Source organism: Colobus angolensis, unplaced genomic scaffold, assembly GCF_000951035.1.
Source record: "Colobus angolensis palliatus isolate OR3802 unplaced genomic scaffold, Cang.pa_1.0 Scaffold472, whole genome shotgun sequence".
Taxonomy (NCBI): domain Eukaryota; kingdom Metazoa; phylum Chordata; class Mammalia; order Primates; family Cercopithecidae; genus Colobus; species Colobus angolensis.
In genome coordinates, this window is record NW_012118177.1 from 1486384 (window position 1) to 1502068 (window position 15685).

Sequence of the window (15685 nt, forward strand, 5' to 3'; positions counted from 1 at the left end):
TTCAGTCTGCCCCACATATTGCTTCTAGGTTAATCTCCTAAATGCAGCCCTGATTATGCCATTACCTTGCTCAACAGCTTTTGGTAAGTCCTCAGTGCAAACAACAACAACAACAAAAACAAACAAATAAACAAAACTACAAACTCTTAATCTAGGCACGTAAGACCTTTATAACAAGACTTTGGTCTCCATTTCCAGCTAAGTCCCCCACTACTCTCTTTCTACCCTCTGTTCTAGCCAAACGAAACTACAATTCCCTGAATATGCCATATATTTTATTTCTTTATACTTTTTATTTATTTATTATTTTTTTGAGACAGAATTTTGCTCTTTTTGCCCAGGTTGAAGTGCAATAGCATGATCTTGGTTCACTGCAACCTCTGCCTCCAGGGTTCAAGTGATTCTCTGCCTCAGCCTCCCGAGTAGCTGAGATTACATGTGTCCACCACCATGCCTGGCTAATTTTGTATTTTTGGTAGAGATAAGGTTTCACCATGTTGGCCAGGCTGGTCTCAAACTCCTGACCTCAGGTGATCCACCCACCTTGGCCTCCCAAAGTGCTGGGATTACAGGTACGAGCCACCCACTGCTCACGGCCTTATTTCTTTGTACTTTTGCTCATTACATTCCTTGTTCCTGGAACATCCTGCTCCCATGCATCTCTGTCTATTAAAATTCTGTTCGTCCTTCAAGGCTCATCTTAATTTTACTTCCTCTTTATCTGTGAAGTCACTGTACCTTGAATAGAGTAGGTGTTCAATACATTTTTGTATTAAATTTCTAAACTGCCACTTCTTTTATTCCTCTGACATCAATTTAGCTTAGAGATCATGTCCAAATCAATGATTGCTTCCTGTTTTCTTCTTCCTTCCCCTTTTCTTTGCCAAGAAGACCAAAGATTGAGATGGTAGTGGGATTAAAGGAGGTCAGGGGAGACACTGTGCCCCAATACAAGAAAAATAGAATAAATGGTGAAAAATTACTTCCATGGGAATAAAGCCAAGGAAGCCAAGAGAGACCTGGCAGGAAGGGAAGCAAGGGTTCAGTTGGTCCTCATAATCCAGTTTGAGAAAATGTGAAATCACACTACCCAGCCTGCAAACACATGCATCTATGTGAATATATCCATCTATTCATGGGAACAGTGCCAAAGATATTAAGGAGCTACAGGTACTTAGCAGATAGGAAAGGGGCCAAGTACACAAATCCCTTCTTTTCCTTCATGTTCCCTCTCTCCCCCACATCCCCCCATCCACTTTTTCAAAAGCATGAACTTTGAACTACAAAACATAGGAACCATGGAGATAGCAGTGTAGCACTTAACATGACTGAGGGAAGGTATGCTAGCAGAATGAGGGCCAATAAGTTGGGGTATTACATTTGGAACAGACTTTATGGGGTATTGGGATAGTGGGTGAGAGAGAAGTAGATATTGGGGTTAGTCTTAGAGGAAAAGCAGCTACCAGGGCTGAAAGGCTTCGGATTGGGGAGAAATAAAAAAGCTCATGATTAATCTAGAGGGAAATGATACTCTGTTTTTCACATAAGGAATGGGAAACAGTAGCTTGCTCAACTGAAAACATGCTAGAATTCCCACTACTGTTGTAACAACGTTATATTCAACAGATCTACAAAGTACTCCTAATATGTACCTGAAAGAATCTATGTACCAGTAAACGATGATAAGCAATGGATATCCTCTCTTTTTAAAATATTTGTTTATTTATTTATTTATTATGTATTTATTGAGATAGGGTCTCGCTCTTTCACCCAGGCTGGAGTGCAGTGGTGTGACCCCTGGCTCACTGTAACCTCCGCCTCCTGGGGTCAAGTGATCCTCCCACCTTAGCCTCCTGAGTCACTGGAACTGTAGGTGCCCGCCACCACACCCAGCTAAATTTTGCATTTTTTGTTGAGATGGGGTTTTGTTATGTTATCCAAGCTGGTCTTGAACCCCTGGGGTCAAGCGATCTGCCCACCTCGGCCTCCCAAAGTGCTGGGATTACAGGCATGACCCACCGTGCCTGGCTGATGTCCTCTCTTGATACAGTCAGGCCTTGCATTTTGAAGCCCTGCCTCTCTTGTGGGTGAAGCCTTGGTGCCAAGAAGGAAAGCTGTGAGATACAATGCTAGATTTTGATGAATTCCACACTCAAAATACTCTTTTTTTTCCTGAAGGATCCTACTGATAAATATAAAATATTATAAGCAAAAACACAAAAAAGTCAGGAAATACTGTGGCAAAACTGTGACTGAGGGCTGGATACACGGGTTCCAGTCCTAGTTTTGCACATGCTAGTAATATGACTGTGCAAAATACTTTAACTCCACTTTGAAGCTTGCTACTCCCGTTTGTAAAATACTGGCATCTTCTACTTTGTGGGATTGTTATGGTTTTTAAGTAGTATATATGAAATTGCCTGGCATAGTGTCTGGCAACCATTCAATAATTACAGACGGTCCCTGACTTAACCATAGTTCAACTTATGATTTTTCAGTTTGACAGTGGTGTGAAAGTGATATGCATTCAGTGTGCTTCTTGACTTACGTTGGGGTTACACCTGGATAAGCCTATCATAAGTTGAAAATTTCTTAAGTTGAAAATGTCCTCTCTGGGACGTAACTGCATCATAAGTTGAGGAACACGTGTAATAGTTTTCTTAGTCTACTCATCTGGAAAAGGGATAATAATATCTGTTCTTCATATGCTGTGGAATTACTACGAGGGCAAAATGAGATATTGCCTATGAAATACTTTGAAAAGTTAAAGATATTATCGAAAATATAAGGTTTCTTTAATGTCAGTAAATTCCCACATCCACAAAGTCATGAATGTCATATTTTCCCCAATAATGAGCAAATGTGCAGCATTATTAACTTGTACCTAGATTAGTGCTTGGCTCATGGCAGATGCTAAATGAATCTTTGAAACATTTGTCTACTGACTAACTGATTTTCACATGACATTGGTTCTAAAGCTCATGGTTCTTTTTTCCCCTCTTCTCTGTTTCCCTCTGGATTCATACTCTCTGCGATGACAGCAAACTCTGGAGATGAACCTCACCAACCTGGTTAAGCGCAACAGCGAACTAGAAAATCAAATGGCCAAACTAATACAGATCTGCCAGCAGGTTGAGGTATGTAACAGAAACATTTGTGATTTTTCAGAGGACCTGAAATGGGTGACCCTTTGGGAGGACTTCAGTTTTGTCAGAGTGTAGCCCAGTCATTTGGAATGAAGGACTGAATAGCAGTTCTAGAAAGTCTCATTCCTTTAGGATGCTTGTTCCAAAAAATGTGTCAGAAACCTATGGTTTAAAAAGAACAGACAGATGGTGGTGATGGATGGTGGGGGGATAATAGTTCAAGGGGCAACCTATTCTCCTTTCCAAACAGCAGGCAGTATGAAAATCAGACATGAAGTGTGCTTCATCCATCATCAAACTGGACATTATCACTCCTTAAAGAGATTACTGGGGTGTCATAGGGAAGTTGGGAATCCTGGGTCCTTGGGGTAAAGTGAGGTTAATTCAGCACAATATTGTTTCTGTAACAATATTATCAGGACTGCTTCTCCTCTTTCTAGCCTCTCCCTCTCTTCATCCCCTGCCCATGGTCCTATCTATACCATGCACCCCACCTGGTCCTCACTCATTACCTTTCCACTTATTCTTGTCATCAACAAATCATATCTATCTTAAAGTTGTAAATTGTAAAGTGCTGTACAAGTGTGAGGTTTTAATCAATTGTCATCTACATCAAGTCTTAGAGCAGAGCTTAGAAGGAGAGCTGACCTCTTCTTAAATGGACATAATAAAATAAAGATGTTATTTCTCTTTCTCAAGAGCGTGAAACTCATACCATTTGGTTTTGTGTTGATTTTGTTGAAGAGCTGATGGTAGGGCTTCAAGTGTAAACAGGGTTGGGTAAAATATTATAAGATTCCTCATGGGCAGTGGTTGGATACAAATGTTTCTAATTCCATTTAGAGCCTGATAGTCTGGTTCTAATCTTACTTGTATGACAGATAAATGTAACAATTCAAGTTTATTTGATTTCAGTTTTATTAAGATCTCATCTCTTAATCCAGTCTATAGATTCCTATTTAAGAGACTGTGGAGAATCTTCTTGTAAGGCAAAGAATCCTCTTATTATATGAGTAACCTTCTGACCCCTAATCATTTGGATCTCTTAAAGTATTCAGTTTGTTCAAGTAGAGTGTACTTGTATGATGAGCATACCATAGAAATTTAATCCCTCCTGGGCACTCCATTTGTGGAAGAGAGTGGTGCTGTATGTAGGGTCCATACAGTACTGGTTAAACTCAGATGTGAGACTGTAAAATGAAGTCGGGGATTAGGGAAGAAGCATAAGGAATGAAAAGAAAGAACACTAGAGTGTGATTTGGAAAATTGTGTTTTAGACTTGGCTCTTCCATGAACTGATGGTATGAATGTAAGTCATTTAGCTTCTCAGTTTCAGTGTTCTTACCTATAAAATGAGGAGTTGAATGATGACATGACCTTTGACTTCTTTCCAGATATCACAGGTCATGATGCTGTGAATGGTTACTTTCTTTATTCTGTTCTTTTTCTCTCCTGGCTTATTCTTTCCAAGAGGGGAGAAACAAAATATAAAGTATTTCAAAGTGGCTTTCAGCTGATCAGAATCCCTCTAATGTTCCACTCTGTCAAAGTTTCTCATTATGCTGTTAGATTACAGTATAAGACATCCACACTGGCAAAGGGACAAGGGAGTATTGTAAGCAGGAGACAAGATAAGAGATCCCTTGATTTAGAATTTGCATGATCGAATGTAGAGTAAAAGCTAATAGTGAATAAAATGTGGTTAGAAATTATAATCACCTTCCTTGTTCTCATCAAAAAGGCTATTAAGTACAGAACAAGTTGTAGTGAAAATAGCAAAGTAAGCAGTTTATTTTTATAACTCATTCACTTTAGGACCTCTCTAAGGACTCATCTTTCCACTCTGAAGAGCTCATCAACCTGGCCAGCCTCACCCAAACATAGCCTGTTCCAACCTTCCCCAGCCCATCCTGCCAATCAAACCTTTATGTTCAGGGCCCTACTCTTTTTTTAAGTGACAAGTCTCATAAAATGATCCATCATTGTGTTAATAGGGAAGGACTCACTTTGGATTTTTAGGTAACAAGCAGTGTTTTAACAGTTCCTTCCTGAAGTTAGTATTCTTGCCTGAGTCTTAATGAGGTGACACTAGTGCTGCTACATGCAAATAGAGTAAGGGGAAAGAGTAGCCCGTACAGTGAAATTCAAGACGTGTTCTTTTATGGATGCTTGCTAAATCCCATCATGTAGGCCACTGTCGGCCCTAGATACACAAAAGGTCAACTTTTACTAATCCTTTTTTATGCCTGGCATTGTACCAGGTATAAAGAAACCAGCATAGGCACAGTATCTACCCTCTGAGGGCTTATATGCTACAAGAATCCACCCTGATGTAGATATACATGTGCAAGAAATACAGACAATTGAATATAAACATTAATTGAGAACGGGGAAAGAATAGTGAGATATTGTTGAGAATGAGAATGTATTTTGGGATTTAACTTCATAGTCTGTTGTGTTTAGGATTCTGTCTTTGATGACAGGGACCCTACAGGATGCTTATGGAAGGCCATTTCTGTCTTCTATGACATTATCCATTCTGAAAAGTTAAGGATGTGCCCTTAACTTCCTTTTTTTTTTTTTGAGATGGAGTCTCGCTCTGTCGCCTAGGCTAGAGTGCGGTGGCACAATCTCGGCTCACTGCAACCTCCGCCTCCTAGGTTCAATTGATTCTCCCATCTCAGCCTCCCGAGTAGCTGGGATTACAAGCACACGCCAACATGCCCAGCTAATTTTTTGTATTTTAGTAGAGAAGGGGTTTCACTGTGTTGCCCAGGCTGGTCTCGAACCCCTGAGCTCAGGCAATCCACCCGCCTTGGACTCCCAAAGTGCTGGGATTACAGGCGTGAGCCACCCGGCGTGACCAACTTCCTCTTAATAATACGTGAATCCAGGTTACTTATTATCCTCATTCAACACAGAGCCTGTGTCTCCAAAAGCCTTCAGGACAAGCCTCAGGATTAGAAATCTAGTTAATGAAGGGACTTGAGACTTCATAAATGCTTATAAATACTGTATAAAATGAAATGTATAGTAGAATACTTCAGTCATGAAAGTCAGACACTGATGGGTGATTTGGAATTTTTTCCTTTTATGTAATCCAGATTCATCTATAGGGAATGACTATATTCACAGTGTATACCAGGCATTTCACATTGGGTGGGGGCGGAGGATACCAGCTAAAGCACTTCTGAGAAAACTGGAATAGGGTATTTTCCTGTCAAACCTGTTCCCCTTCTTTATTGTCTGCAAATGTCTGTGTCACAGATTGACTTTTCCTAAAGGGGCCATAAATACTGCCTCCCTATCGTGGTTCTTTCTCCTTGTTCTCTATTCTCCTTAGAAAGTAAACAAAGCTGCAGTCTTCCTATTATAACAGAAACAGAGATTAAGATCACTACAGATTTGTTAGCTGACTTCTATGGTAATGTAGCTTGTTATAATTGCTGCTGAAGGTTTCAGAATTCAGTAGATGGGTAGTTGGAAAATGTTTTCTGTTGAGGCTGGAGAACATGGGAAGGAGGCAGAGGCAGCTCCAAGACTCCCTTTAATCTAATTAAGGAAGGGCATGCTTTGACCTTGCTACTATAGCCACTTGATCTCTATATATAGTTCTTTGTCCTGGCTCATCAGGCATCCTTTGTTTACATTTTCAAAGGAAACCTCTGTATGATGCATAGCCAAGGGAAAATGTATACCAACAGATGAATACTTCCTCTTCGCTTCCAATACTCCATGGTTCTGTGAATAATAGGCATTCTAAAACATAGCGAGGGGCAAATATAGTTAAATACTTAGTAATCAGTTGGTCAACAGCATTTATTGAGCATACACTGTGTACTCAGTGTGGTGGGCAATTTGGGGGCTACAAAAGAAATATATGTGGTTGATGACCCCAGGAACTTTCAGTCTAGTTAGGGAAAACACAGTATGTAGTGAGAAAGAGTATTTATAGAGGCAGCATGCAGTGCAGAAAATACAAATGAATGTAGTATAGCCCTTTCAATTTTACTTATTTAGTCTTGTTCTTAGCTTTTATGGCATTGAGTAAATTAAAGCACTTTCCTGGATATTTTGTGTGCCACATTTTTCTTCTTTCCAGAACTGCTGTGATACAATGGGTTAATCCATCCCAGAAGCTCCATGGGCAGGTTGATTTCCTTCTGGCTCTTCTCAATCCTTTTAAAGAGTTAGATGGCACTGCTCTTTAGCATTAGGAGAAAGAAGAAAGAAAGGAGATTGGTTGGAAGAGAGGGAGAGGTTTCCCTTAGTTTGGGGAATTTTAGCTTTCTGTCTTGCTACTAGGTCTTAGCTTCATCCACTTTGGAAGTCTTTCTCTTTAGAGTTCAAACTTTAGATGGCTTGGTATTCTCTTCTTTCTGCTCCTATTGCTCATTGGAAGGATATTTGGTCTGGGAAGAGCAAGAATCTTGGAGTCTATGTAATAGATGTCTGGCTGCTTCTCCAAGCATAAAATATAAATATTTTAAAATAAATAAATTTAAAGAACACTGCTATGAATGATTTCAGCAGATAATCCTTAAATATTTTAAGGTGGTTGAGGTAGAAGAAAGAATAGAATCTAAACCATTAGAGCACAAATATATTTGTTGGTGGAGCCCTCTTTAAGGAGCAGTCAGTGAAATTAGTATAATTGGAAAATTTAATGGAAAAAATGCATTTTAGCCAGATGTTGAAGGAGAAAAAATAATTACTCCCTCTGGAGAGACAGAAAGCAGAGGTATTAGTGGAGGTGTAAATGAGCACATTTTATGGGGAAAATGGTGCCTTAAGCACTGGGTGTACACGGGTAAGTAGGAAATGGCACCTGCCCTCAAGGAACACACAGATTGGCTGAAAATCTGACAGGTAAAATGGCAAATAGAACGTGAAATGATAATTACTGTAATGAATGTAAATGCATGATGGCAAGTTTGCATGGAGGAAGAAACACTCAGGCCTGCCGGAGAAACTTAGGAAAGGCTGCAGAATGGAAATAAAAATTGAGTTATCTTGAAATAAGAGTAGAATTTTGCCAATAAAAATGAGATAAGGGAGTGAAGGGGACCACATGCGAGAATACAGAAGGGTGATCAGCATGGAGACGTTCAGGGAACCATCAGAAGTTTGGCTTGGCCAGAATGTAAGACATGAGATTGCAAGAGGTGAGTATGGAGAAGTAAGTAGCTTTGGCCCAGATAATGAAGAGCCTTGTAGGCCATGTATAGGTGTTTAGACTTTAACCTGAGAAGTCTGGGGAGCCATGGAAGGATTTTAAGCAGGTGAATAACTGAATAAAATCTGCACTGAAGAAGGACTGCTATGACTGTAGTATGGAGTATGGAGCAAAGGTCAAGGGTTCAGGGTAAAAAGTGAGGACAAAGAGACCAGTTAGATTTTTACTGATCCAAGGAGAGGTGAAGGCCCAGCTTGAGACAGTGGCGGTAGGATTAGGGAAGAAGGGATAAATTCAAAATATTTCTAGGAGGTAAATCAGTATTAATTGGTGATCAGTTAATGGGTGAAGGAGTGAGGGAGAAGAAATACTATGATGATCCACAGGGTTCCGGTTTAGGTGACCAAATGGGTCTATGGCCTTTAACTAGGTTAGGAAATATAAAAGTTCTTTTTAGGCCTGCAAGGTTTATTGTTCTCTGGGTCAGAAAGGCAGGTAGGAAATGTCCAGTAGAAAGCTGGCTACCTGGATTTAGAGGTCAAGAGAGAGATCTGGGAAAGGGGTATACTTGGAAGTCATTAACATCTAAGTAGCACTTAAAGCCATGGAGAATGTATAGATTGAAAAGAGGGCCTGGGACAGATTCCAACCCAATTGTTTGTCACTCACAATACAATAACAAACTGACTTTCCAAATAAATAGAAAGTCTGTGGTGCTTTTGAGGAGACTACTGAAGAATGCTGTGCATTTTGAAAATTAAATATCAAAAGTAAATTGTTCATTTGTGGAAAAAAATCAAAGGTTTAGACATTATTATCTTAAAGACTACAATAATAAGTAACACTGAGGATTTCCTCTGTTCCAGCTGAGCGCTTAATATGTGTTAACTCATTTGATTCTCACAACAGCTCTGGGAGATAGACACTGTTAATACTCCTACTTTACAGATAAACAGATATAAAGAAATATTTAAGTGTTTTGCCAAGTTCATGCCACTGGCAGGTAAGAGAGTGGGGATTTGAATACAGGCACTTTAGCTCTGGAGCCTGTGCCCTTGACCACTCTGTTACACTTTTTTTTGCAAGACCAAGGTACACGCCACTTGGATGTCTCTTGTTCATCACTGGTGGTTCCTGGATCCATTGTGAGGATGACTTACAGTGAGCAAGGAGTATAGGATAGGGATGTCAATTCTGAAGGAGAGCAAAGGAGAAATAAAGAGCAGTCAAGAGATGAGGAAAACCAGCAAAAATAGAGGATCAAAATCTCAGAGGAAGGAGAGACCTTCAAAATGTGGAAGATTTGATTAGTCAATTGGAGCAGAGGCATAGAAGATTTCATTAGTGATCTTTGAGGGAGAAGGTTCTATGAAAATATGAAGATGGAACATAAATTCAAAGAGGTCAGGGAGGAAGTAAGTTATAAGGAAATGCAGGGCTGGGCTCGGTGGCTCATGCCTGTAGTCCCAGCATTTTGGGAGGCCGAGACAGGTGGCTCACCTGGGGTCTGGAGTTCAAGACCAGCCTTGGCCAACATGGTGAAACCTCGTCCCTACCAAAAATACAAAAGTTAGCCAGGTATGGTGGTAGACACATGTAATCCCAGCTACTCAGGAGGCTGAGGCAGGAGAATTGCTTGAACCCAGGAGGTGGAGGTTGCAGTGAGCTGAGATTGTGCCATTGCACTCCAGCCTGGGCAACGACAGCGAAACTCTGTCTCAAAAAAAAAAAAGAGGAAATGCAGGTTGCAAGAAGTTTGATCACGAAGGTGAAGCAAGAAATAAGGTGTTAGTTATTATCCTTTCGAAGGGCAGAAAAGTCAGACTCATAAATGCTCTGTTTGTGTATTATTCTGCTACTGGTGAGTTAACAATAGGAATCACTAGATCCACTGCGTTCATCCACATATGTTTCCCTTCCCTTCCTGACTTGGTGTCCAGCTTCATCTCCAACCCAGGACACTGTAGCCTTAGTTTCTACAACTTGCCTCTCCTAAAAATGGTATGTAGGTCCTGGGAGGCAGTGTGCTGTGACAGCTTTGGAGTTGGACAGACAGGAGTCATGTTAGCTGTGCAGCCTTGAACACATACTTTTTCTGAACCTCAGTTTCACCATCTATAAAACTTGGACTAATAATACATTGAAGGGAAAGGCAATACATGTAAAGTACCTGCTACTGTGCCTGGTATATATAGTCAAAGCTCAATAAACGGTGGTGGTGGTAGTACTAGTCATAGTAGCAGGAGGACGAGGAGGAGGGAAAGAAAGAGAAAGAGGAAGAGGAGGTGTAATAGCAGGAACAGTTGCTAGTAGCAGTAGTACTAGTAGTAGTAATTTTGGGCACTACACATTTTGCCAGAGATTCCTAGCCCTGACCTCAGGACTTCCAAAGCTTTTTATCACTGTCTCTGAGAGTGGAAAGAACAATCATTCCCAAATACTCATAACCAATTTCAAATTTTACATATACCAACTAGAACTTTCCTTGGGAAGAGGGAATGGTAACGAAATCGCAGCAGCAAAACTATTGGGTATCTCAGCCATGTGACTCTACATAGCCCACTAGTAACTGCAGATGTGATAGACTGAAAAGGGTTATTGTGCTCAATAAGCTGCTAGTTTGCAGTTACTAATTTAAACACATTTTATTTAGTAAGGAAACATTCACTGCCCTTCTGCAAGAATATCCAAAAGATTCTTCGTGTTGATACTTAAGTAAATTTACCCATTATCTTGCCCAAATTCTTCTTGATTACTGCCTTTAAGCAGAGCCAAAAGAAAGTTTTAGGGAGGGTCACATGCTTTCACCTCTAGTAATTTTAAAAAGAGAGAGTTCTATAATTTTGTATTTGTGATTTAAAATGTTTATTAGCAAAAATGTTCTGTGAATATTTTTGTGAGTGATGGAAGAGCAAGGGGAGCAGACTTAAGAGCTCCTGAGAAAGATTTGAACTACCAGTGTCTTGTGAAAATGAAATACCTAGTTTTAAACCACTGTGGAATTATAGGTGGAGAAAGTTGTTTCCATGAAAAATGGAAAATAAGTGCAGTGATCCAGTCAGTCTATTCCTTTATACTACTTATTTATACTACTTATTTATACTATACATTTATACTACTATATATGTAGTATATATATACTATATATAATACATTTAGTCTATTCATTTATACTATACATTTATACTACTTATTTATACTACTTATAATTATACTACTGTATAATGACTAATTCAGAATATTACATTCAATCTTATTAAGTATATAACAATCGACATTTAATATAGATGAAAAACCTAAGTTAACTGTGCAATCCAGTGTGTGGTCATAGCCTATTTTTATACTAGAAAAGAAAGTGCTTTATACTTTTTCAGACACCTAATGCATTCAATCCTTTTTGAAAAATACTTTGTGACAATTCTTCATATATGTCAGTAAAGTAACTTTTTTTTTTTTTTTTTTGAGACGGAGTCTCGCTCTGTCGCCCAGGCTGGAGTGCAGTGGCCGGATCTCAGCTCACTGCAAGCTCCGCCTCCTGGGTTCACGGTATTCTCCTGCCTCAGCCTCCGGAGTAGCTGGGACTACAGGCACCCACCAGCTCGCCCGGCTAGTTTTTTTGTTATTTTTTTTTTAGTAGAGACGGGGTTTCACCGTGTTAGTCAGGATGGTCTCGATCTCCTGACCTCGTGATCCGCCCGTCTTGGCCTCCCAAAGTGCTAGGATTACAGGCTTGAGCCACCGCGCCCCGCCATAAAGTAACATTTTTGAAGACATTAAATGTTGCAGTTGAAATACTTGGAGGGTATGAACACATGACAGGGTTTGAGGAGTTTGTTAGGCTTAATATTGTTTTCCTCCCCCTCCTCCCTCACATCTATATGACAGGTAAGCTTTCAGGTGTGGCCATGTCTTCATAGCCGAAACAGTTCACATAGGAATGCACTTTCATCCCACTTTTGCACTTTTCCTTTGGTACAGTGAAGCTTATCTTACAGTCCCGTTTCCCATCCCTCCTCTAATTCCCATTTCTGTGTTCAAATTCCAGGTTACTCACTAAACGACCAGAGCACTTGCTTAATTTTGGCCCCTCTTGTTTGCTCCACTATTTTCACAATCCATCCCAATTCCCCATTTCTAATGTGCTCTTGGAAAGTTAATGTAATCCTAAGAATTCAGCTAAGGTTCTATCAAGCTTATCCTATACCTTTAAATGTTTCTAGTTCCACTTCTACTTCACTCTCTCCTGCCATCAACCCAACCAAAACCAAACAAATTTTTAAAAAACCCAGACTTGAAACCAAAACAACCATCACCGCAGCAGATAGGCAGACAGCCATTGAGATGTCCTTACTGTCTCTGCCTGTCAAGAGGAGTCCAGCTGTGTGGTATGGTAAGCAAGGATTGGGAGGAAGAGAATCTTATTTGAATAATTTGTTTTGGGCACTGTGCTAGAGACGTCATTTCTAATCTCACTTAGTGTTTATGACAACCCTGTGATACAGCTGGTTAATATTCCCATTTTGCAAGTGAGGACCTTGAAGGCCAGAAATATTAGATGCCTTACTCAAGGTCACACATAAGTAAGCTGGGATGCAGTTCTGCGTTTCTCTCACTCCAAAGTCCATGTTCTTTCCATTGCACTGTGCAACCTAGTGGATAAGTTGTTGGTTTACTTGCCACTGATTCATTTGTGCTCAGATAGGTAGGAGACAGCTCCAGAAAACCCTTTGTTTTTCTCTACAAAATAGCTCTAGCTCTAGAAAAACATATGGTCTATTTGGGAGCCTGGCGTTCCTGAATCCGTGGTAAGCCTCTTATGTACTCCTAGCCCAGAGCTGCTCTCCATATTCGGCCAGCCCTTCATAGGGTACAGAGGAGAGGGAGTTGCCTAGAGTTGGCAGAAGGAAGTAGTAATGCCCACAATTAGGCATTTACTTGCCCAGATTATTTTTGTGCCATGGGGGTGAAAATGGTGTGGGCAGCTCCAGGTATCAACACTGTCCTCATCCATAGAGTTTACGCTGGGACCCATATTTTCTTGCTGAGACTGCTGGAATGGGTCGTCATTCTAGGGCTGTACGTGACCATGTTTCAGGGTAAAAGTAGTCTCCATGAGACACAGGTTTTCTTAACAGTTACAAAGAGTTTTACAGTAAAGATGTAGTCTCAAAAGTATAGTTAATGTTTGCACATACAAAACAGGCTATAAATAACAAATATAATACCACATTGACTGCAAATATATAGATTTCCTCAAAAAAGAGTGAATGCATTGCTGCCATTAATGGTGTCTTTTGATGGAATGATTACTTAGAAGTATACATACAGCCAGGAAATCAGCTATTTACTACCTCAAGACAGAAAGAGAATCCAATGCCTCCGTCTATTCCCACTACCTCTCCTCTCACCTAAATCAAATCTTGAATCCAAGTTTACCCTATCTCAGCCAGTCCTAAGAGCTCTTAAACTCCTAAGAGCTTTAAATACATTAGCTCATTTAATCCACACAATAACCCAATGAAGTACGTATTATTCTCATTCTCATCTTACAGATGGGGTAACTGAGGCGCAGAGGGGTAACTTATTTGTATAAAATCACAGGTGGCAAATTAAGAGTTTGCATCCAATTTTCCTGAGGTCTATGCTCTTAATGAGATTATGCTGTATTAAAAAACAGGGGCAAAACTAACAACCCATGGCTCCATGTGCAATGTTTTGCAAGTCACTGATTATTGTGCTTATGGTCTGGGTAAGGACAGAAAACCAGTATTATGTGAGCATGTGTCTTTGTGGGAATGATGTGGTGTGATACTAGAGAAATATTTGGGCAAGCCTTTCTTTGTGATGGTAATCTCTGCACATGTTATGCATCTGTCTATCTATTTCATAGATGGCTGTGCCTGGCTGTTCATCTCTTATGTGTGTCTGGGGAGGAGGTTTTATGTGTACAGAGGATATATGTGGAAAAAAGGATATATGCCCAGTGAGAGAATTAGTGTTTAAACTGGGTCATGAGGATTGCTTTGACCTCTGTTTTCCCCCACCCCAAAGGGTTCTTTTCAGTCCTTTGATGATTTCCCCATGTAAGGCGAGAAACTGGGACACAACTGGAGGATGTTGCCTTTTGTTTTCTCTGATTAGAAACATTGACTCTTTCCTTGAGAGAAAGTTTTCCTCCTCTTCTGCATATCCCAAGCCTGTTCCAGCTTCTCCTTAGTAACATCAAAGGCACAAAACAATCATTGGCTTTGGAATAATTTCTAAACCAATAAAACTCTAGCTAAAAGTGTATAGCACCAATGCTAGTCGCATAGAAAGCCATAGTTCCATCCTGAGCTCCCTCATCCCAATCTATATATGGGTAGTTTTGCACTGGCATAGAATGGCAGGTTTACGAATGTCCAAAGATGTCTTATTAGAAAAATCTCAGGTGCAGGGGAAAGCCCAGGACATGAGGAGGATTAGAGAAGAGGGTGAGCGACCTAGGCAGGGAAGGATAACAATGGTATGTGAAAAGGAAGGAGAAACAATCACAAGATGTCAGTTTACTCTATAGTGCACATACAATGAAACTCCTGCCAAATTTGTGGTGTGTTCTAGCATCTGAAGAGCTTTGAATCTTCTAGCACCCTGGGGCTATTCTGGGATTCCAGTTGCCACCCACTCAACAGCCAAGAAATTCAAACCATTTCAGGAGGATTCCATTGGCTTTAGAATGAAATGGAATTTATATTATATTGGTAGCTCACAGAGAACACTTACATTTAAGAAGTAAAAATATGATATCACAGATGAATATGCAGATTGCGTATTGTTTGCATGCCAGAGTAAAATTAAACACCTTCATGCTTTCGTACTCCATTTCTGTCAAAAACAGGATATTGGCAGAAAGTCATCTGGAAAAAAAAAAGAAACACTGACCTGCAGTGAGTACTGCCAAACCCCATGCTAACCCAGTGACACATCATTAGCTCAGAAGTTGAAAGCAAATGGTGTTTCTGAGGGTTTGATGTTTATTATTTATTGTGTTTTTTTCAAAAAAGCACTCTTATAAAACCTCTGTCATTTTTTCCTCTGTGAACCTTTATAAAAATATTAAGTGCCACTGTGGGGTTAGCATAGTGTTATGTGATACAGAGGAATATAATAGCAGGTGTATTAAGTCTCTATCCCTGTCTTCAAGGACTTTATAGTCTAGTTGAGAAAACAGAGCTAACAATATGAAACATTGCCAAGCAATATAAAATAATTTAGCACTAAACTGTGTGACAGTAACTGTAAGTGCTGTAGTAATTCGGGGGAGAGGGTGATCGAAGAAGGCTAACATTGTTACCATCATTAATATCTATTGTTCACTAACACT

At 40.1% G+C, this 15685-nt stretch overlaps 1 protein-coding gene across 2 annotated transcripts in view; it reads left to right on the forward strand.

The window, feature by feature from the left end:
- Positions 1-15685, forward strand: part of MID2 (midline 2) — a 98416-nt gene that overhangs the window by 26786 nt on the left and 55945 nt on the right. For both annotated transcript variants that reach the window (XM_011958734.1, XM_011958735.1), the window contains one exon: positions 3042-3137. In XM_011958734.1, coding sequence (XP_011814124.1) covers positions 3042-3137 — 96 coding nt within the window. The remainder of the gene's footprint in view (positions 1-3041; positions 3138-15685) is intronic.